We start from the raw sequence: 23,500 nt of genomic DNA on the forward strand, positions 1-23,500 counted from the left end.
TTGCTGTGGTCACTTCTGTTGTTGTGGAGCACGACCAGAGGGCACGTGGGCTTCAGGAGTTACAGCCCCCAGCCTCTAGAGCACAAGCTCAGGAGTGTGGCTCACTGGCTTAGCTGCTCCGTGGCACGTGGGGTCTTCCCGGATCAGGAATCGGACTGGTGTCTCCTGCGTTGGTCGTCGGGTTCTTCTCCACTGAGCCACCAGGGAAGTCCCCATCCCTTTTATATAGTATGCAAATAAGTTGCTTCCAGAAACAGTCATTTTGCAGATTGTGCAGAGCCTGCTGGCGGCATAGAATGTTCACCCCCCAGGTAGCCCTCCCCAGGTGTGACGCACTGCTTGTTGAAATGTGCAAGTCCTTGCACAACGATGTTTAGAGTCAGAAATGTCCCTTGAGTGTACCTATCACACCAGCTTTAACTGTTGTATTTTGTCCGCTTTCTCTCATTGTGTACTTCTCTGCACAATATTGTGAAAGTTTTCAGCGTTTTATCACTTTATGGCATTCTAGTATCCCCCAGAGACTTGATTTGCTGCTGCTGCTAAGTCGTTTCAGTCATGTCCAACCCTGTGCGACCCCATAGATGGCGGCCCACCAGGCTCCGCCACACCTGGGATTCTCCAGGCAAGAACACTGGAGTGGGTTGCCACTTCCTTCTCCAGTGCATGAAACTGAAGTCAAAGTGAAGTCGCTCAGTCGTGTCCGACTCTTAGCGACCTCATGGACTACAGCCTACCAGGCTCCTCCGTCCATGGGATTTTCCAGGCAAAAGTACTGGAGTGGGGTGCCATTGCCTTCTCCACACATTGTACTTCTCTGCACAATATTCTGAGAGTTTTCAGCGTTTAATCACTTTATGGCATTCTAGTGTCCCCCCAGAGACTCGGTTTAGACAGACTTAATTATAAAAAAGTAAAAGAATGATCTTGCTGCTAAGGTTGTGATATTTTTTACACCCATGACTGTAAGACACCAATCACCAAGATACACATGCATCGGATACCAGCTACCACTCTTACTTAGCTGGTCGGTGAATCAGGAATCACGCCAGGTGACTTTCCATACTTTCTTTCTTACTGTCTCAGAAGCCCAGCAGGATGGGCATCTCCGGTCTCTTGTCCAGAGAGCTGTGGCCCGAGGCCATCATGAGACCGATCCTCAGCTCTGCCTGGATGGACCCGGGTTCCAGGTGTCTCTGTAGCTCTGCAGCCTGGGCTGTGACAGGAAGTGGACTTGGAGATGATGCTGAGACATTTAACTTTGTGCTCCCATCACTGAGAGGTCCGGTTTCTTATCCTCTTTGAGTTCTGATGTCTGATGTAAGTGCTTCAGTGTCTGTCTCAGTCACATCGGGCAGGGACCTTGCCTAGAGAAGGCCATCACTTTTCTTCTACTTGTTGTTTAAAAAGTGCTTTTCAGGGAGCATTGGATTTTCAAGACCAGCAGACAGTAATGCACGAGTGGACCGGTCCTGGGAAAGGCCGCTTCACTTTGGCATGAGCTCTGGGTTGCATCTCCTACTTACTTTTCTGACTTACTTCGGATGTTCAGCCAGACGGCCAAGTCGAGGGGTGGGGAGTGGCGGCCAGTCATTGCCCGTTGTGTGAGAGGTCACTGAAGGAGGATGGGCAGCTCGACCTGGGTTCTCGGTCAGGGCGCAGGGGCGGCCTAGAGGCAGGTGAGGCTGTTCTGGAGTCTGGGCTCTGCCCTTGCTGTCTGGGGAAGCTGGCGGTTGCTTGTTTGGGTCTCAGTTTTCACACCTGATTGATGGCATGGTCATAACTTTCCTGCGAAAACAGTCTAAGTGCCACGTGAAACAGTGGCATACAGGGGACTGAGCAGAACCCTGATGTCTGCTGTGTTTTTGAGGCGTGGGGGTCCTCAGCCTCCCTTGCCTCCCTGCTCCTCCCACCGAGCACACTGGCGTGGTGTTTGCTGAGGTCGGGCACAGGGACCCAACCGCATCCTCAGCCCTGGTGCAGCAGAGGTACCCCACAAATATTTGTCGAGTGAATATAACCTCTAATTTGGTCGTTGCTATGGACTACAGGGCAAAAATACAAAAAAAAACTGTACTGGAACAATGTGCTTGATTTGTCTTTTTTTTTTATTTATTTTTAATGCGTCACTGCTCCTTCAGCCTTAAGGAAGATGTTTACAGATACTTTTCTGTGTTTTATTTTTTTCAGTGCCTGAAACAGTATGTGGAGCTCTTGATCAAAGAAGGATTAGAAACTGCGATTAGCTGTCCAGATGCTGCCTGCCCCAAACAGGGCCACCTGCAGGAGAATGAGGCACGTACGGCTGGGGAAATCGAGGTGCACGTGCGGGGGCTCCCCAGTGAGTCGGGGGTCACAGGCTCTGTCCAGGATGACCCGGCACTGTGTGCTAGCCCTCAGATGGTTAGACTCCTTTTTCTTCTGTTTCTTCCCTTAGATTGAGTGCATGGTGGCGGCTGAAATTATGCAAAGATACAAGAAGCTACAGTTTGAAAGAGGTAGGTGCCCCAGTGTCCCAGCCGCTTACGACTCCTGTGATTGAATCCAGTGTATAAACTGGGTGGGGGGGGGTGCTTCGGGTGGGTGCCACTCTGCATCATTTGGATACAGTGGACCTGAAAACATTGATGTAAATTAGCCTTCTGAAGTTTGGCTGTCCTTTGAGTTTTCTGCAGAGCTCACAGTTGAATGGCCTCTGTTGAGGGGGGTCTAGTTGGTAGCAGGAAAGATCCATGGAACAGCTTGCTTCTAGGGATCTGGAATTATGGGAGTGGTTTAAAGAGACCCTCATGGGACATTGTTCTCCAGCCCGGTTAAGGCCTAACAGTCTGAGGACTAATTCTTAGGTTGTCCCAGAATTTAAAAGATAGGAATCCTTGGAAAGAAGGTTGGAAGGAAGTCCCGAGGTTGGACAGGGTGGAATGGTGATGGTCACCACCCTGACCACAGGTGTGTTGCCCACATTGTCTACTGCACGCCGACGGGGCCAGTGGGTGCTGGGGACTTGTCTCACTAAGCCTCACAGCAGCCCAACAGGGTTGCCTGTTAGCTGACACCCGCAGAGGCTAACTAATGTGCCCTGGTTTCCGTCTCTGGTGGGTGGAAGGGCATGGACCAGGTCCCCCCTCGCCCCTGCAGGGTCCCACCTACTCTTCCTGGCTGCAGCCAGGCCGCTCCAGTGTTAAGACACGTTGATTGTCCGGGATGGATCTTTGTCTTTGCTGTCTGAAATATGCTATGTTCATGTGTGTGTGGTCAATCAGTCATGTCTGACTCTTTGTGACCCCTATGGACTGTAGCCCTCCAGGCTCCTCTGTCTATGGGATTCTCTAGGTAAGAATACTGGAGTGGGTCGCCATTGCCATCTCCAGGGGATCGTCCCAACCCAGGGATTGAACCCAGGTCTTCCACATTGCAGGCAGATTCTTTACTTGTCTGAGCCACCAGGGAAGCCCCATGCTGGATTCATAAGATGGTATTATACCGTGGAGTTTGTTTGATCTTATTTTCATATCTCTTCTGGACCTTGGGCTCATCTGAAAAGAAGCAGAACAGACGTGTGTAGATGGCACTCTGTATGTAAAACTTTATTGTGAAGATGCTGTATCTGGATTCTGTAATTTCCGGGTGGGTTATTGAGCAACTGCTGTCTGCTCCCCACTCTTCCTGGATGGGTTCTTAGTGGTCTCCTGAATCAGGCATTCATGAGAAATGAGCATAACCCCGGGCTTCGTGTTTACAGGAAAACACTGTCAGGATGGGAATGGAATGCGGAATAGACCAGAGCAGTGTGTCCAGAGACTCCTTGTTTAGCTGAATGTGGAAAGTTTTTTTCTCCTTTTTTTTTTTTTTTTAAGAAATACTAAAGATAGCTGCATTTCCTCTTGAGACTCACTTTTCAAGGCAAAAAAAAAAAAAAGGTAATGTGTGGCCAACCTAAAAAATATCATACAGGAGTTCTGATGACATTGAAATTTGTTTTCAAGAGCTTATTTATTGAAATGCCATATAGTCTTTGGTTTGGGGCAGTTTATAGCTTAAATATATGGCCATGTGACACAAGAGTTGGTATGTAGAGCTATAAATTTGATTAATTTGGATTTCTGAGGCTGTGAGCCTCTTCTGAAAACATTTTCCAGAGGGAATCTCGACAGAAACTGGCAGTTATTTGGGTTAGAAGAAAATGGACTTTCTATGACATTGAATTTTAAAATGCAGCTGGGTAAATGTTCCTACCTAATAATTTTAACTGTTGCTATTTCTTCTGTACTTTGACTTAGTCAAAGAAGATTTTTTTTTTTTTTTATAGTAATGAACCCAACTTGACTTAGGTTAAAAAAATATCTCTCAAAACTATCACTTTAGAATATTTTGCTAGCGTTGTGTTCAAAGCAGCAAAAAAATAAAAAAAAGGACTCAGACTTAATAGGAGCAGAGACCTGTCTGAATGGAATATGAAAATGTTAGACCTGAAACACAGCTATTAATTATAGCCAGTCACTGAGCAAATGCTGGGAGGGATTGGGGGCAGGAGGAGAAGGGGACGACAGAGGATGAGATGCCTGGATGGCATCACTGACTAGATGGACATGAGTCTGAGTGAACTCTGGGAGTTGGTGATGGACAGGGAGGCCTGGAGTGCTGGGATTCATGGGTTGCAAAGAGTCGGACATGACTGAGCAACTGAACTGAACTGAGCAAATGCACTGGTCATAGAAAACACCCTCTTCCAACAACACAAGAGAAGACTCTACACATGGACATCACCAGATGGGCAATACTGAAATCAGATTGATTATATTCTTTGCAGCCAAAGATGGAGAAGCTCTATACAGTCAGCAAAAACAAGACTGGGAGCTGACTATGGCTCAGATCGTGAACTCCGTATTGCCAAATTCAACTTAAATTGAAGAAAGTAGGGAAAACCACTAGACCATTCAGGTATGACCTGAATCAAATCCCTTATGATTATACGGTGGAAGTGACAAATAGATTAAAGGGATTAGATCTGATTGAGTGCCTGAAGATCTATGGACGGAGGCTTGTGACATTGTACAGGAGGCAGTGATCAAGACCATTCCCAAGAAAAAGAAATGCAAAAAGGCAAAATGGTTGCCTGAGGAGGCCTTACAAATAGCTGTGAAAAGAAGAGAAGCGAAAGACAAAGGAGAAAAGGAAAGAGATACCCATTTGAATGCAGAGTTCCAAAGAATAGCAAGGAGAGATAAGAAAGCCTTCCTCTTTGATCAATGCAAAGAAATAGAGGAAAGCAATAGAATGGGAAAGACTACAGATCTTTTCAAGAAAATTAGAGATAGCAAGGGAAAATTTCATACAAAGATGGGCACAATAAAGGACAGAAATGGTATGGACCTAACAGAAGCAGAAGATATTAAGAAGAGATGGCAAGAATACAGAAGAACTATACAAAAAAGATCTTCATGACCCAGATAATCACAATGGTGCGATCACTCACCTAGAGCCAGACATCCTGGAATGTGAAGTCAAGTGGGCCTTAGGAAGCATCACTATGAACAAAGCTAGTGAGCTATTGAGCTATTTCAGATCCTAAAAGATGATGCTGTGAAAGTGCAGCACTCAATATGCCAGCAAATTTGGAAAACTCAGCAGTGGCCACAGGACTGGAAAAGGTCACTTTCCATTCCAATCCCAAAGAAAGGCAATGCCAAGGAATGCTCAAACTACTGCACAACTGCACTCATTTCACACACTAGCAATGTAATCCTCATAAATATCCAAGCTAGGCTTCAACACTACACGAACAGTGAACTTCGAGATGTTCATGCTGGATTTAGAAAAGGCAGAAGATCAGAGATCAAGTTGCCAACACCCGTTGGGTCATCGAAAAAGTGAGAGACTTCCAGAAAAACATCTATTTCTGCTTTATTGACTATGTCAAAGCCTTTGACTGAGTGTATCACAACAAACTGTGGAAAATTGTTAAAGAGATGGAAATACCAGACCACCTGACCTGCCTCTTGAGAAATCTGTATGCAGGTCAGAAAGCAACAGTTAGAACTAGACATGGAACAACAGACAGGTTCCAAATAGGAAAAGGAGTACGTCAAGGCTGCATATTGTCACCGTGCTTACTTAACTTATATGCAGAGTCCATCATGTGAAATGCTAGACTGGATGAAGCACAAACTGGAATCAAGATTGCTGGGAGAAATATCAATAATCTCAGATATGCAGATGACACCACACTTATGGCAGAAAGTGAAGAAGAACTAAAGAGCCTCTTGATGAAAGTGAAAGAGGAGAGTGCAAAAGTTGGCTTAAAGCTCAACATTCAGAAAACTATGATCATAGCATCTGGTCCCATCATTTCATGGGAAGTAGATGGGGAAACAGTGAAATACTTTATTATTGGGGGCCCAAAATCACTGCAGATAGTGACTGCAGCCATGAAATTAAAAGATGCTTGCTCCTTGGATGAAAAGTTATGACCAAACTAGACAGCATATTAAAAAGCAGAGATATTACTTTGCCAACAAAGGTCCATCTAGTCAAGGCTATGGTTTTTCCAGTGTCATGTATGGATGTGAGAGTTGGACTATAAAGAAAGCTGAGCGCAGAATTGATGCTTTTGAACTGTGGTGTTGGAGAAGACTCTTGAGAGTGCCTTGGACTGCAAGGAGATCCAACCAGTACATTCTGAAGGAGATCAGTCCTTAATATTCATTGGAAGGACTGATGCTGAAGCTGAAACTGCAGTACTTTGGCCACCTGATGCAAAGAACTGACTCATTTGAAAAGAGCCTGATACTGGAAAAGATTGAAGGCAGGAGAAGGGGATGACAGAGGATGAGATGGTTGGATGGCATCACCAACTCATCAGATATGAGTTTGAATAAACTCTGGGAGTTAGTGATGGACACGGAGGCCTGGCGTGCTACATACAGTCCATGAGGTTGCTAAGAGTTGGACTCGACTGAGTGACTAAATTGAACTGAACTGAGCAAATTCTAGATGAGATCAGTGAAGCAGGTTTCAATTTGCTCTCTCCCTTCGAAGTCACCTTCAAATGAAGATGGTGACTGGTGGAAAAGTGGCAGTCTACATCATCTTCTGACAGCATTTAGTTACTAAAAAGTGCTATGGTCACAGTTCCAATACTCTCTCCATTTGCACCTCTCATATCAGAGCCTTATTTTAACCTGAGCGTCCCCAGTCTTCCAGCCAGGGTCCTTGGGGATCAGGACGCTGGGAGGGAGGTTCTGGGAGGAGGTCTCTTCTGAGCACTTCGTTTGCCAGCTGTAAGACCCCCAAAGCTGGGAGCTACAGGCTTCCCAGGAAGGTCACGCCCTGTGGCGTTACACACGAGTTCCTTTTTGGGCACTGACCGGGCCATGCTACAGTGCTTGCTTACATTTCTGGGTCAGTGGGAGCTGGAGCAGCATAAGGGACGAGGACCCACCGCCCTGCACAGCATGTTTCTCAAAGGACAATTTTGCACAGCATGTTTCTCAAAGGACAATTGTGTTTAAGAAAGAAGAACACCTTTTACAAAGTCTTGGGCTTTTTGATAAGTATGGCTGTTAGGGACTTACTTTATTTCTCTTTATGTATCTATCTCGGGGAGATAGATACGTAAGGTACATAGAGGTAGATTTGTTTCTTCATCTTGTGCCAGAAAATACACTTCTTGCTTTGTTTGAAAATATATTAGGTACAAATATGTTCATGTATACATACTAGATACAATGTGTATAATATTTATAACATATCGGCTATAATGTATCTAATGTATAGTATATAGATGTGATAGTATGGTATATATAGTATATATAAATATATAGATGTGATGGATAGATAAATAGGTAGATAGGCAGATAGACATCAATATATATGCATAAACACATTCTGGAAAGAAAAGCTGTGCTGGTGCCCAGTGTGGATCTTCCTGTTGGTTGTGTCCCACCTTGCACACCCAGCAGGCAGACTCCAGCAGCAGAGGGATCTTGTAGAATTTTAATAGACGTCCGAGAGCAGAGCTGGGTTGTGCTCTTGGGGTGGGGGGTGCTGGCAGCACTGAGAGAAGGGGGCTCTGAGCTGGCAGCTCAGTGGGGCGGGGTGTTTGCCCTCCGTCTGCCACAGGGAGTCTCTTCCATGGGGATGGGCAGTGCCCTCTCACAGCTCCAAGAGGACACAAGTCACACGATGCAAGTAGTTACCATGGAAACACTAACTAGGTCTCCTCTGCTGCGCACCGCATCCTATAATCAGGGCTACATGTGCGGTGCTGAGAGGAGTGACCGGGAGATGCCGCCCAATGGTGAGAGGCAGGAAGAGACCTTGGAAAAGCCGGTCCCCTCCTCATGTCACAGGCTGCTGAGAGCAGGAAGGGAGCGCCGTGGAGACTGGAAGGACCTGAACTGGGCAGTGGTGTCTCCTTAGGGGCTCAGGTGGACCCGCACTGAGCACTGTCAAGTCAGCCAGGAAGCTGACTCAGAGGAGGATGTAGCTTATCTGCACGTGTCCTGCAGTCTTTGCAGGCTGAGTGCCCACATCCTGCAATGCCGTCCTTGGGGGGGCCGTGCCTGTGGGGGGCCCTGTGATGTAGGTGAGGCAGGTCCGGGCCCACCCAGCCTGGAGCCAGAACTGCTGGTAGAGAAATCCAGATGGGGGCAGGGGAGGGCCGCCAGGTAAAAGGCACAGCACTCTGGGAGAACAGCCTTTGGCATTTCCTCCCCCCTCCCCACTGTGCCCCAGGGCACCGTTCATCCCTCCGTCCTTCTTTCTCCTGCCCCCTCAGCATGGGAACCCGCAGACCGCTGTCCCCACATGCGTGCATTTTCCCCACAAAACCACCTCCTCGGATCTGGCAGCCAGAAACAGTCTTACAAAAGCAAACACTCTCAGCTGATGACAAGACCTCGTTTTACACATTCACTCACCACTGAGGCCTCAGGAAATTTTACCTTATTATCATAAACATCGATGAGAAAGTATCACATTTTCCTGGATGCCAGAGTTCCTTTGTATTAGCAAGTCTTCTAAACCTTCTGCTGGACCTACCGGTTTGATAGTTTTTGTGCTATTGATTGTGTTCAGCTGCTTTAGTCGTATCTAACTCTTTGCGACCCTAGGGACCATAGCCCACCAGGCTCCTCTGTCCATGGGATTCTCCAGGCAAGAATACTGGAGTGGGTTGCCATACCCTCCTCTGGGTGCTCTTCCTGACTCAGGGATCAAATTTGCATCTGCTTGTATCTCCTGCATTGCAGGCAGATTCTTTACCCACTGAGCCACCTGGGAAGCCCCTAGGTGCTATTGATTAATTCACCTTTTTAAAATAGTTAGGGTAGGAGTCAGCTAACCATGGCTGTTGGGCCAAATCTGCCCGGCCCCTGGCTTGGTGTTGTAAATAAAGTTTTATTGAAACACTCCTTTACAGATCAACACAGCTGCCTTTGTCCTTCCGAAGTAGAGCTGAGTAGTTGGATAGAGACCTCATGGCCCTTAAAGACTGAAATACTCACCATCAGAATTAGATGATAAGGTGGTTTTCAGTCTGTTGGTACCCGACAGGAACTTGAGGGCTGAATCTGGCTTCCAGTTCAGGGAACGTGGCAAACACATGCCTGTTGAGGGGCAGCCCAGCCCGCCTGCAGCCCATGACAGCTGCAGCCTGCTGGGGGTCCCGGTGTCTACATATTCCGTCTCTGATGTGGGTGAACCAGCCCACTCCGGCATTGGCCAGTCATATGGCCTAGAAGAGCCTTTCATTGCTTCTAGGTTCACAGCGAAATACAGTCCGTTCCTTCTCAAGAGTGACCCTGGGAACAGCTTGCAAATCAGTGGCCAACTTGGAGCCCTTTGCAAACACCCTGTAATCCTTTGGCCTCCTCGCCTTTTGGCCTGGCATCAGCATCCGTGTGGGTTCTGGTTGGGTGCTCCCTCCCGCGGCCCAGCACTGAGAGTCCAGTCACACTTGACAGAGGGCCCATAGGACCCATCATCAGGCTCACTGTGGTGGTGGTGGGGTAGCTCTGGACCCTTTATTTAAAGAAACGTGAGATGTGGATGCAGATGTGAAGGCATGTGACTGTCACGGGTCCTGTTTTTCAAAATTAGCTTTCTCACTAATTTCATTAAATCAGGCTCCACTTCAGAGGGAAAACCGGCTGTCGAAGAATGAATTTCACACAGTCCTTAGCTCAGGGTTTTGATGTGAATTTGGGATGGAAACCATTGTAGGCGGATACGCCCTTTGATGAAAAGAAGAGCCAGCCATCTCCTTTTCATCTTATCCTTCCATCCTTACCCAACGTTTCAGGGTGCCCACAGCACACCCCGCCCAAGGCTGTGAGCCTTCAGACGGGTTGCTGTGGCAACCCCGTGTCTCAGGGCAGGCAGGTGGGGGCAGGAGGTGCTGGCTGGACCACGGGGTTTCCAGGATGGGGCTCTTGAGCCTTGAGGACTCGGGGGGTAATTGGGGATTTGCTCTCCTACCATGCGAGTGGGCTAGGGAGTGGGGAGTGGCTGGAGGGAGGAGGCACCCCCAGGTGGGTCCCAGATCCTAAAGGGCATGTTATATCTGACCTTGATTTTCTTTTCTCCCTTAAATATGAAAAACTGTGTGCTGGTGTGTCCGTCTGTCCTAAGCCCTGTCAGTTTCCTGGTCCTGCAGACCCTGACTCGCCCGTTTTTTCTCTTTGTGTCAGAGGTGCTCCTGGACCCCTGTCGGACTTGGTGCCCGGCGTCTACGTGCCAGGCGGTGTGCCAACTCCAGGAGATGGGGCTGCACACCCCCCAGCTGGTCCAGTGCAAAGCCTGTGACACGGAGTTCTGTTCTGCCTGCAAAGCCAGCTGGCACCCTGGCCAGGGTTGCCCGGAGACCATGCCCATCACCTTCCTTCCCGGGGAGACCAGGTACCTTCCAGTGTGTCTTTCCTGGTCACCTTGTATTAATGAATGAAACAGAACCTGTTAAACTGGTGCACACCTCACAGTGGAAGAGTCTCGAGCTTAGGAAGACCCCAAGGGTGTAATCGTTTGTTGTTGGTGGTGGTTTAGTCACTGTGTCTGACTCTTTTGTGACCCCATGGACTGTATTCCGCCAGGCTCCTCTGTCCATGGGATTTCCCAGGCAAGAATCCTGGAGTAGGTTGCCATTTCCTTTTTCAGGGGATCTTCCCGACCCAGGGATCAAACCTGCGTCTCCTGCATTGCAGGTGGTCTCCTGTCTTGCAGGCAGATGCTTTACTGTTACGCCACCAGGGAAACCTGTGTAATTGTTTGGAAGCTCACCGGTCCTCAGATAACCATGTAAAGTGATGACATATTTAACCCTTACAGTCATTATGATGCTCGTGGAAGGTCCTGCAGTCAGAATGTATTCAAAATGCCAGAATTGGCTCTCAATTTCAGTGAATCTCTACTCATAAATTCTTTAGGTTCTGCACAATCTGCTCAGTTCTGTGGAGAATCATGTTCCCCTTGGTAAATGCCATGAGTTCATAACGATATAGCAAATTCACCCCATGATCAGTGAATTTGAACCACTTCTTCAGATGACTCTGCATTTTCAGCTGACATAAAATTTAACAGCATGGGCTGGGCGTCCTTCTACAGTTAAACCTAGAAAGATACCTAGGTTGTCATTTTGTGAGCAGCATAGAACCCTCGCTGCCACTTACTGGGCACTTCACCCAGGCTTGCCCTGCCCAGTGCCCTTCATGCATAATCCCGTCTGCCATACTCACACCAACCAGAAGCTGGGGCTCAGAGAGGTTGCCACCCAGCCCATGTGCAGAAGAGCTGCACTTGAACTTGGGCTTCAGTCCGTCTATGCTCACCCCTGTGGCCTGCCCAGACCTCTCAGGAAAACAATTTTGTACAGACACCAAATAGATCTAAGTAAATGATTAGCATGTGTGTGTTTTTAACATTTTTTTCCTTGATAATAACAAAGAGCATACTATGTATTATCAACCTTTTGGAAAGTATATGAATATATGAATAAAGATATAAAATTAGACCTCCCTTCTAAGCCTCTGCCCTGTTTTCTTTGGTTTGTCTGTACACATCTAAATTTAGATCTGTGCTGACCTTGCTCATTTTTTTCCCCCATAGTTGCTGATTCAGTTTTTTCTTTTTTTTTTGGTGATTATTTTCCAGAGTTTGAGATTCTTTGGTTTTGACTTATTTCACTTAATAACAAGTGACTTCATAACAACCCACTCCAGTATCCTTGTTTGGGAAATCCCCTGGACAGAGGGGCCTGGTGGGTGACAGTCCCTGGGGTCTTAGAGGGTCAGACACGACTGAGCACACACACAACCTCAGCCCCTCAGCTACTTGAGCTCATGATTCCGGGGTGGCCCCTGCTGGCAGGTCACCCCGGAGCCTCCGAGCACAGCCTGACAGGGTCTCTCCTGCTTCAGCTCTGCTTTCAAGCTGGACGAGGACGACGCACCAATCAAGCGCTGCCCCAAGTGCAAGGTCTACATCGAGCGGGACGAAGGCTGTGCCCAGATGATGTGTAAGAACTGCAAACACGCCTTCTGCTGGTACTGCCTCGAGTCCCTGGATGTGAGTACCAGTTGGGTGGTGGGGTGCTTCGTGGGGCAGGCTGAGCAGGAGGCATGGCCCAGCCACTGCACGGTGACTAAGGGGGCGCTCCTGGGCCATGGAAGTCATGCCGTCAGGTGCTTATTCTGTGCCTGTGAAAATACAAGCTCATGAGATGCAGTGGTGTCAGAAGACGGGAGTTGGTGCAGGAGCTCCAAGAGGGCAGGGTGGGCTTCAGCCTGGGTTTTCAGGGAGTGGGTAGATCTCAGCATCTTAGGTTTCTGCCTGTGGGGCTGTCTTAGCTCAGGCTTGAAACCGAATCATCCCCACCACCAGGGAGCTTAAACTGGTTGCTGATCTCTTGCTTGTGGGGGCTGGATGTCTGAGAGCCGGCGGGCTTGGGTTCGGGACCCTCTTCCTGGTGTGCGGGCGGCCACCTTCTTCCCGTGGCCTCACCTGGCAGAGAGAGGACCCTCTGGACCCTTTCCTATTCCTCCAAGGACACGAATTCCATCAAGGGGGCTGCAGCTCATGACCTCATCTGAACCTGATCACCTCCCAGAGGCCCTGCTTCCAAATCCCATCACACTGGACATTAGGGCTTCCCCATAGGAGTTTTGGATAGGGGGGAACACAAGCAGTCCATCGCAGGGACCATTCCTGGAAGAGCAAGGATGAGAGGGCCATGGATGCCAGGGACAGAGCAGTTGCTTCAGTGACAGTCGTGTCGCCTGCAGGGCCGAGGAACATATGGATCCTCTGCCATCTGGCCTCATACGGCCTCTTCTCCCAGATGTACCTTGTGCTGTCTGTCTCACAGGGAGATCCTGCCAGGGGTGCCAGGCCCACCCCATCTCAAGTCCCTGCCTTTTCTGGAGTTCCCAGGCCTAAGGCAGACCATACTTCTTTCCAGCTTCCTGTTCACTTTCTCATCTGTATTGGGAGTGGGCATCTTGCCAACATGATGACATTATGACTCCAATTTTATAAGAGTTTATTTGTACATCTGTTTCTACAGTGTGTTAGTGGCTTAGTCACGTCCGACTCTTTGTGACCACATGGACTGTGGCTTCTGGAGAATGGGATTCTCCATGCCAGAATACTGGAGTGGGTTTCCATTCCCTTCTCCAGGGGATCTTCCTGACCCAGGGATCAAACTCCAGTCTCCCGCATTGCAGGCAGATCCTTTACCGTCTGAGCCACCTATGATCAAACAGAACTAATCATCTATTAAAATCGTTATAGTTGGTGACAGTCAAAGCCTATTGAGTCATATGTCATAAAGGGATGGCTTTATATTTATCTGTCCTTTGCAGCAAAGGTGTGTCCTGGATGGATCCAGCCCACCCCATAATAGTATTAAGATTTAATTAGAATAAAAGGAGGTCAGAACGGCCCCATGTTTACCTTAATGGGAGCTCACCTGTCTGACAGCTGCTCCTTCTCATCCCGACCACCTGCAGTCAGAGCACCGTGTTTGGGTGAGTCTCCTGTTGAGAGGTTATTGCAAGTGATTCAGCTTTATACATACTTGCAGAGAAGGGTCAACTCAGGCCGCACAGGTGAAGGAAAAAGCATTCTTAACAGTGTGCAAAGTGGCAGAACTTTGAAAGCTTGCCTGTCCCAAGATGGACAGGTCTAGAGACTGTCGAGAAGAAAATTAATGTCTGTTTGAGATGGACGCTTGAATAAGCTAACAGGTCTGTAATTCAAAGGCCACCTATAAAAATATTACACAGATTGCTTCTTTCTGTTTTTTTCTTTCGAAAAGCCTGTTGTCCCTTTGTTAACTTAAAATCACTAAATGTATAGGAGATCTTTGTGTAACTGAACAAATCTGGGGAGTATATTGCCGTCTTTCTGTCTTGGAGGTTTCCTTTTCCTTTCCTAAGCAAGTTGAATAAATCACTTTGGCAAGGTTAATTTTCTTTAACTTAAAACCAATAATAGGTTTGTTCACTGACTTTGTGCAATGGGAAGGGGATATTTAGAATGATATCTGAAGCATTACCAAGTCCGTATGGTCTTCAAAGTCTATATGTATATGGTTTCTCTATGTATCATGTATATATACATACATACATACATACATACATATACATATACATATATATATATGTATATGGGGCTTCCCTAATGTCTCAGTTGTGGAGAATCTGCCTGCAATGCAGAACTGGGTTTGATCCCTGGGTCAGGAAGATCCTCTGGGGAACGGAATGGATACCCATTCCAGTATTCTTCCCTGGAGAATTCCATGGACAGAGGAGCCTGAAATGCTTCCAGTCCATGGGGTTGCAAAAAGCCAGAAATGCCTTAGCGACTAACACTTTTCAGTCTATACACAGTCTTTCTGTATATCGGAAAGATCCCCGGGAGGAAGACATGGCAACCAACTCCAGTATTCTGGCCTGGAGAATCCTATGGACAAAGGAGCCTGTCGGGCTACAGTCCATGGCATTGCAAAGACTCAGACACGACTGAAGCGACTTAGCACATAGTCTTCTGTATTATATAATCCTATATATCATACATAGTCTCTCTATATTATATAAATATATATAATTTTACACTTCACTGTATTTTTTTTTGAAAACTGATCATTAATTTATATTATATTATCTATTCTCTGTCCCGCAATTTCCCATTCCTTATCAACTTTTCCTAAAAGGGAAAGGAAGTGAAACACCGGTTTTAACTACATGTTATCAAACTTCCCAGTGGATTCTGGGGGGAAGTATTAGACGTGGACAGACACAGAGCCTGACTTCCAGAGAGACCATAGCTTTGCTGTGACCTCTCCTGCGACCTTGACATCCCTTTGACCTATCTCCTTTGAGCCCAAGGTTGTTCTCTCTCTGCTCTGGTCTCTGGAGAGACACCCTGTCTGTACGTCCCTGTGTCTGTCTGACTCAGTTCTAAAGCACACTTCCTGCCAGCAAGAGACCCCATTGTTTCCAGGCTCCAAGGGACCAAGGCAGCAATTTCCTCCTTGAAAGCCGGCATCCTTGGGGCCAGGAGTGTCCTGTTTTTCTCTGTAGATGAGCAGTTGCTGCCTAGTGACCCTGTGGCCACAGAAAGCAGACCCTGAAGGACAGGGAGTCTGCTCTGGGACGGTCAATCAAGGACAGTAGCCATGACTCAAAGTAAGTGTGTGAACCAGGTCTGGAAGCAACAGCGTGTCCGGAGTGGAGACAGAGCTGGTAGGTCTTCCATCTCTCCCCGGGGAATTTTCCTTCCCCGCACCAGCTCCTGAGCGCCCCTGCGCCTCACGGAGTTAGCCCTCATCTTCTGGCGCTGCCTTCCATCTTGGTCCTCAACCGCCCACCCAGCTGGGCCCGGCCCCCAGTCCTCACAGGGGAGGCCCTGGACCGCACCCGCTCATCTGCTGCACTGCTGGCCCCACAGTCACTACTTACAATCAGGGGGGACCCACTCACTCTCTTTCTTTTGGGGTGAGTGAATAGTTACTACGTATGAAGTGATGGTCATATGCAGCCTCTGTGCCTTGCTCTGCATACCTGTTACTTCATCCAGCCATCCCCAACCTTTTTGGCTCCAGGGACCAGTTCCATGCACTGTGGTGGGAGGGTGGATGGTTTGGGGATGATTCAAGGGCATTATATTTGTCGTGCATCTTACGGTTATTGCATCAGCTCCCCCGTAGATCATCAGGCATCAGATTCCGGCGTGAGAGGTATTTCCTGTTTTTAAGAAGCCCACGAAGGTTAGGGATCTTTTCCCAAAGCCCCAAAGGAGTGAGGAACAGACCCGGCATCCATTCTCCAGTCTTTCAGACTCCAAACCCCACCACGTGGGTTAGACCAGCCTCCGTCAGGCAGATCCGACTCAGAGTGGGACAGGAAGTCTCAGGCCTTCCGTGGTGGGGCTGCTCTGAGTTCATTCATTCGTCTCTGAGCATCTGGCCGCCCGAGCTCTGTAGCCAGCTCCATTGTTTCTGTGTCCACCCAGGAGCTTGGTGTGGCTCCTCTGAACAATGTGAAGGAAACGTTCATGCTCACCGTCCACCTGGGTTCCTGGCAGGCTCTGCGGTGGTTATTCCCCAGGCCTTCATTCAGGAACTTAAGGTCACAATGAAATCACTGTTACATTGTGAAAGCATCTTCCAGCGCTTTTGTCAGGGGGAAAACTTTCGTTTTGTTCAGGAAATGTGCCGTGAGTGTCAGCAGCTCTGCTCTGCATGAAGAGGGGCACTGCCAAGTTGAGGCCGGCAGAGTCTGTGACCCCGAGGAGCTGGTGACCCCGCAATCAAGAAGCCCCTGGTAGCACTAGGTCCCTGTGGGCGGAGCCACAAGCCGGTGCGTGTGGGGTCTCCGGCAGCCCCTCCAGGGGTGGGGTTGGTCCCTGGGTCCAGGGGCGTCAACGGTGTGGGCATAGCTGATGGAGAGTTCACTGACTAGGCAGAGGGCAGAGTGTGGGAGGCGGGCCACCTCCAAAGAACAGGATGTGGTGAGGAAGCTGTGAGCTGTTCGTGGCCTGGGCCTGGCCGAGGTGCGGGCCGTGACTGGGGTCTCTGGGCCGAGATGGAGGTTGACCTCCATCACAGGGGCTCATAGCCCCCAAGCACTGGTCCACGGCAGGTTGATGACAGCCACGTGGGGCATCTGGACCCCGAGTCAGGAGCTGCAGTCCCAAAGGCTCCCAGTGACTGTAACGAGTAACAGGGTTTGTGCAGCTTTGCTGGAGGAGATCCCTGCAGACTTCATAGCTGGGCGAGATAGCACAGTTAGCCTTGTGTTTCAGAAGACAAATCCAGAGAGTATCCGTGAGCCTCCGGAGCAAGACTTTGTGAAGAGCAGCCTGGCAAAACGAGACCCTGGATGAAAAGTTAACCTCCATGGTATGTGAGTGAAAGAACATAGAATGAGGAGTTCAAGGAAGAGAGAGTGCCCAGTGGACACAAGTCATCAGAAACGGCTTTGAGAAGACATCCCCGGCCGGCTGAGCTGTGTGTTCATCTCTGCCCGTGTTCTCCTGGACAGCTGAGGGGCTGGTACTGGGGGGTGAAGTGAGAGGTGGCAGGCTGGGACCGCCCACCTCCCTGGAAGGCAGCTCACTACCACCCCCCAAAACCAGAATTTCCTGCTGTTCCAGGACCCAGTCAGGCTCCAGGAGGCTGACCTGTGAGGTCATCAGACCAGAGGCTGGCGGTTCCCAGGACCAGAGGAGGGCTCCCAGGCAGTGCCACCTGTGGGGATGCTAAGGGACATCACCATGACCAGCTCTGCCCGGCTCCAAGAGGAATGGCCTCCTGTCTCAGACACGCTGGGCTGGGCTTATTTCCTCTTCTCTCTGAAAGAGGCTCTGTTCATACTCTCGGTTACATGAAGAAACAGCATGGGCCTCCCTTCTGTGCTGCTTGCTGAGCTGGTTCTCTTTGTGGGTGATAGGAGAGAAAACAGCCCCTCCTGTTAATGGAGGAGCAGAGGGGTTTGTACAGAAGATGCCCTCCTGCACCTCAGTTCCTGCTTGCTGAGGTCTGGGTGCCAAGCTCCGAGCTGGTGATGTAGTTACCAAGGCTGACATTGCTTCAGGGGTCCAACTCCAGGAGCCCCTGCCAGTCTGGTGAAGACTCCCAGGTGATGGAGGTGAAGGTGGGGGTGTGGTGGGGGGGGTGGGCAGGACGTTTCCGCCAAATCGGAAGGGAGTCGCCTCTCCGTTCTAGACAGTCGGGTGAACTGTGGACGGAAGACTGGTCTCCTGCCAGCTCTTGAGCCATGAGAACGTTTTCTGGTCTGAGCAGAGAAGAAGCACTTTCCGGGCAAGAAGGCTGGTGCTACAGGCCGAGGATGGACAGTACACACACCGGAAGTCATCTCATCTGGGAGTGATTCTGCCAGGGCAGCAGGAAGCCGGGAAGGCAGGGACTCCGGGGAAGAAAGCTCAGCCCCAGGGCTGCTGGCGGCTCCCAGAGCGGCCCAGCCTCTGACCTACTTCTTCAGAAGCCCTGCATCAGCGCGGATTCCTGGAGCCGGAGCCAGGCTTGGACGGGGGCCGAAGTGGGAGCAGGGCTCCCTCTCGTGGCCTGTGAGCCTTCGGTCACGGAGAAGGGAGGCAGGCCAGGAGGCTGGGTTGACTGCAGCCCCTTCCCATGAACTCGCTTCCTCTGCTGTTGTCCGTGTTCCCTCGTTTTGAGTGTTTTTTTCTTTTTTTCATTTAAAAATACGGTTTATTTGGAATGCTGCTGCTGTTGCTGCTGCTAAGTCACTTCAGTCGTGTCCGACTCTGTGCGACCCCATAGACGGCAGCCCACCAGGCTGCTCTGTCCCTGGGATTCTCCAGGCAAGAATACTAAAGTGGGTTGCCATTTCCCCCTCCATTATTTGGAATAACTTTCTTTAATAATTCTACATTTTTATTCTGGGGAATACACAGGTATAGACGACACTGTCTGCACCATTTATTGAAAAGGTTTAGTCTTTGTAGTAATTTTTGTATTAATTAGTTTTTTGTATTAGTTTTTGTATTAATTAATTCTTTGTTTTAATAATTCTACATTTTTATTCTGGGGAATGCACAGGTATAAACAACATGGTCTTTACCATTTATTGAAAAAGTGTAGTTTTTGTATTTTTGTATTAATTATTTTTTGTATTTTTGTATTAATTAGTTGTATTCATTTTTGTATTAAGTAATTTTTTGTATTAATTAGTCTTTGTATTAATTCAAAAAGATAAGCAGCTTCTTTCCTGTAAAGAATTCTCACCGCACTTGAACTCAGACTCTGGAGCACTTAGCAGAGAGGAGTCTGGGATGGCCAGCCAGAATCAGTCAGTAGGTTTTCTTTCTTCTCAATCGGATATGTGAGATAGGAACTCTAGTTCTAAATATTAGGAAAGGAAAGAGGGAATATGACAGTCTGCTGCAAACCTCAGGAGCAGGCAGGACGCACTGAGTGGAGCGTGCCATCCCATCCACCTCTGTTCTTTCTCTCCCTCTGCAGGACGACTTCCTCCTGATCCATTATGATAAAGGGCCCTGCAGGAACAAGCTGGGCCACTCCAGGGCGTCTGTCATCTGGCATCGGACACAGGTAGGAGGCGGCGCACCTGGGGTTTTGATCTTGGGGACAGAGACAGAGAGAGAGAGAGAGAAACAGGACCTGTGTGTGTCATTTCCAGAAGACTTGCCAGCTGATCAAAGATCTCCCATATAGAAAAACAGCTAGTAAATGCGGTAGCTGCCAGAGTTTTTCCTGGACTGAGATTATGCTTTTGATAGGCCTGCCTAACATGAATGGTGGTGGTGGTGGTTTAGTCGCTAAGTCATGTCCAACTCTTGCAACCCCATGGACTATAGCCTGCCAGGCTCCTCTGTTCATAGGATTCTCCAGGCAGGAATACCGGAGTGGGTTGCTATTTCCTTCTCTAGGGGATCTTCCTGGTTGAGGAATCAAACCCAGGTCTCCTGCATTGCAGGTAGATTCTTTACCTAACATGAATACGCCCCACATTTTAACACACGGTGGTTCTTCAACATCAGACATCCGATTGCTTGTGCCTACTCCTGGCCTTGGTCATGACCTACTGCGCATGGTCCGTCCTTGCTGGCTCTTATTGAAGAGCTTCCCATAGAGGCCCCCGGGTGAGTGCGTTAGCCATAGGGAGGGATGAGAGGGAAGGGATGGAAAGGTCCCCGCACGGTGATGTCTAGGCAGCTGGTCGGTGGGGTTATTCATACTTTCAGCAGATGTTTACTTCCTCCTGTGTGCCTGGAGCTGTTCTAAGAGTTGGAAACACGCTGGTGAAGGAGATCAATGGAGCTTTCCCTTATGGCTGCACATCTCCTGTAGGGACAGTGAGCCAAGAGCAGTATAGGGTGTGAATTGAGCTGTAGGGGAGGGGTGATTGGGAGGGATCTTTAGATGGTGCGGCCCGGAAGGCTTCTTGGAGGTGGTGCCTATGGCCAAGGACTGAGTGATGGGGAGCTGGTGGTGGGAGTAGGTGGGACAGGGGAGAGGGGACTGTTCAGCCAGAGGAGGGACAGTTCATACAGGGGGACAGTCTAGGCAGAGGGGATAGCGTTGGGCCGAAGGGCAGAAGTGTGGCATGGAGGTCCATGCGGACAGAGCAGGAGGAGGTAGCAGTGGTCAGAGATGATCAGGGTGGACCCCATGGGCATTGCAGGCCATGGTGTGCTGTGGGCGTGGAGGGAAGCCCCTGAGGGGACTGGCAGGCAGGCGTCAGTGTAGGCCAGCTCCTGGGGTAGGGAAGAGCCTCAGTGGGCTCCAGCCTTGTTCTCAGCACGTCTCAGCACAGCCCCGAGGCAGGCCATCTAGGAGTCGCAGGAACCGAGTCTCAGGGGTTTCCTAGGAACAGAGACAGGCTGCCTGTAACTGTGCTTCTCCCGTGATCTCCACTGCAGACCCCCTGGCAGGGCCAACGGGTCTCTGGCCGGCCAATGGTAGAACGTCCGGCTTTGCAGCTGTCCTCTCCGCCTAGTAGCGAGGCCGGTGCTACAGACAGTGTGTCAAAAAGGCCCGTGGCTGCATTCCAGGAAATCGCTTTTAAAAAGCAGCAGGTGGCATTGACTGGGGTGCAAGTTGGGCAGTTCTGAGTGCACTAAAACCCATAAATTGGGCATTAAGTGGCTGAGTTGTAAGGTATGTAAGTTATAGCTCCATAAAGTTGTAAGAACAAAAAAAAGCACAATGAACTGTGAACTCCATCCAGCCCGAGGGCCAGTCTGTTGACCTCTACGTGAGAGCGGATTTGAGCTGCATTTTATTTTGCCTTCCGGGCCAGCACGGCCAGCTCCAGGGCTCCCCCGCCCCCTCTACACTGGAATAAGACACCGAACAACAGAAACAGACTCTCGCAGTTCTAAAGGCCAGGAGGCTGAAGTCGAGGTGTGGGCAGGGCCTCTCTCCCTTGGAACCTGCAGGAGGGTCCCCCTGCCTCTTCCAGCTCCAGGTGGCGCCCTGCGATCCTGGCTCCTTGGTTCACAGGTGTGTCCCTCCAGCACTTCACCTTGTCTCTGTGTCCAGACGTCCCTCTTAGTGAAGACACCGGTTGTAATGGATTAGGGTCCCTCCTGGGAATGTCATCTTAACCTGATTCCTTCTGTAAAGAACTGAAGAGCCTCTTGATGAAAGTGAAAGAGGGGCGTGAAAAAGCTGGCTTCAAACTCAACTGTCAAAAAACTAAGATCATGGCATCCAATCCCCTCCCTTCATGGCAAATAGATGGGGAGAAAGTGGAAACAGTGATAGATTTTATTTTCTTGGGCTCCAAAATCACTTTAGAGACTGTTGGACAGAAAGGAGATCCAGCCAGTCAATCCTAAAGGAAATCAACCCTGAATATTCATTGGAAGGACTGATGCTGAAGTCCCAATACTTTGGCCACCTGATGTGAAGAGCTGACTCATTTTAAAAGACCCTGATGCTGGGAAAGATTGAAGGCAGGAGGAGAAGGAGACGACAGAGGATGAGATGGTTGGATGGCATCACTGACTCTAAAGACATGAGTTTGAACAAGCTCCAGGAGTTGGTGATGGACAGGAAAGCCTGCTGTGCTGCAGTTCATGGGGTCGCAAAGAGTCAGACTGAACAACAACAACAGCAATCTCTGTAAAGACCCTGTTTCTGAACAAGGAGCTGTTTTCTCTCCTTCCCGTGTCTCCACGTGGCTGGAGTCACAGCGAGCTTCCCAGGAGCGCCTGAGTGCCGGTGGAAACTGTCACCCTGCCCGATAACAAGGCTAGGCTGTGTGGTCACACCTCAGCCCTCATGCCTTTTAATTCTCAGGAGTGAGTCTTGTGTTTCTGGGGTCGTGAGCGGAGGTGGTAACAGGTACTTGGATAACAGGCCCTGAAGAAATGCAGAAACCCGGACAGGGCTTCCCGGCCTCCATCATTGTTGAGGAAGAAACCTGTGGACACCTCCCACCAGCTCCTCTTGGCCTCATCAGTCAGCACCTTCTAGGGACAAATGCTCACTGCCAGCTCTGAGCAACCCCTGGAGCCACGGGGACGAGGGATGCGCCCCTGATCTCAGGCCCCTCTCAGGGCTGGTGAAATTGAGCAGAGGCACCTTCAGTGTAAAGCAGGCAGGCTGCTGGCCCTCTGAACTCATCCATCCCCTGCCTTGAAGCACACACACGTGCAGCCAGTGTTCTGAGAATTGTTATCAGTTGGCCATGGGGTGGGGGCAGTGGGCAGGCTACATTGTAGTTTTGGTCTCTTCTGCGGTGTCAACTCTCCTGGGATAGCGTTTCAAGCTGCCAAGGTGATGATGCCATTGCATGCAGAGCTGGGAAGAGACGTGGGAGCCACCCCTGTATCCCCAGACACAGCCTCTCTGACCTGACCTCCGAGCATTCAGGCTATGATGCGGCCGACATTCACGCCATGTTCAGTGCCCAGTTTCAATGAACATAATGTGTTCTGATTGTTCTACCATCGCTTTGACTTGGCTTACTGCTACCAAGCCCTGGAGTTGTGTTGAAGAACTCTCTCTAGGGGAGAGGACTCAGATCCTCCTGGACTCCACTGGCCCGGTTCATCCCATATGCCCATATTGGACATTTGTGAAGGCAGAGACCCCGGGCTGTGCTTGGGGGCTGGTGATGGTCACACAGACCAGGCTCTGCCCTGATGAGTGGGTGCCTTGAGAAACAGTCTGAGTGGTTAACCGCTCCTTTAAATCAGGGTTTGTCTGGGGTGAAGGGTCCTTGTTTCACGTGATTCCCTCTTTATCCTCTGTCCCCACAGTATATCATTTCTGTCTGACATGTTTATAAGATGCTCACTAAGTGGTGATTTTTGTTGTGAGATATTTGCTTCCTGTCTCATTCTTTTTTGACTTCCTTCTGACTATACCTGTTTCCTCCTTTTATAATGGAAGTGGATCCTGGCTGCTCGCTGCTCAAAAGCCGATAAAGAGGCCAGGTTGGTTGGAAAGAAAGTTTGCTTTATTTTGGAAGCTGGCAATAGGGTGGGG

General features: G+C 49.4%; 1 protein-coding gene across 4 annotated transcripts in view; it reads left to right on the forward strand.

Moving 5' to 3' along the window:
* Positions 1 to 23,500, forward strand: part of RNF144A (ring finger protein 144A) — a 128,095-nt gene that overhangs the window by 97,581 nt on the left and 7,014 nt on the right. For all 4 annotated transcript variants that reach the window (XM_070379076.1, XM_070379077.1, XM_070379075.1 and 1 more), the window contains 5 exons: positions 2,191 to 2,295; positions 2,438 to 2,498; positions 10,692 to 10,899; positions 12,414 to 12,561; positions 19,502 to 19,591. In XM_070379076.1, coding sequence (XP_070235177.1) covers positions 2,191 to 2,295; positions 2,438 to 2,498; positions 10,692 to 10,899; positions 12,414 to 12,561; positions 19,502 to 19,591 — 612 coding nt within the window. The remainder of the gene's footprint in view (positions 1 to 2,190; positions 2,296 to 2,437; positions 2,499 to 10,691; positions 10,900 to 12,413; positions 12,562 to 19,501; positions 19,592 to 23,500) is intronic.

This window comes from Bos mutus, chromosome 11 (assembly GCF_027580195.1).
Source record: "Bos mutus isolate GX-2022 chromosome 11, NWIPB_WYAK_1.1, whole genome shotgun sequence".
NCBI classification, from domain to species: Eukaryota; Metazoa; Chordata; class Mammalia; order Artiodactyla; family Bovidae; genus Bos; species Bos mutus.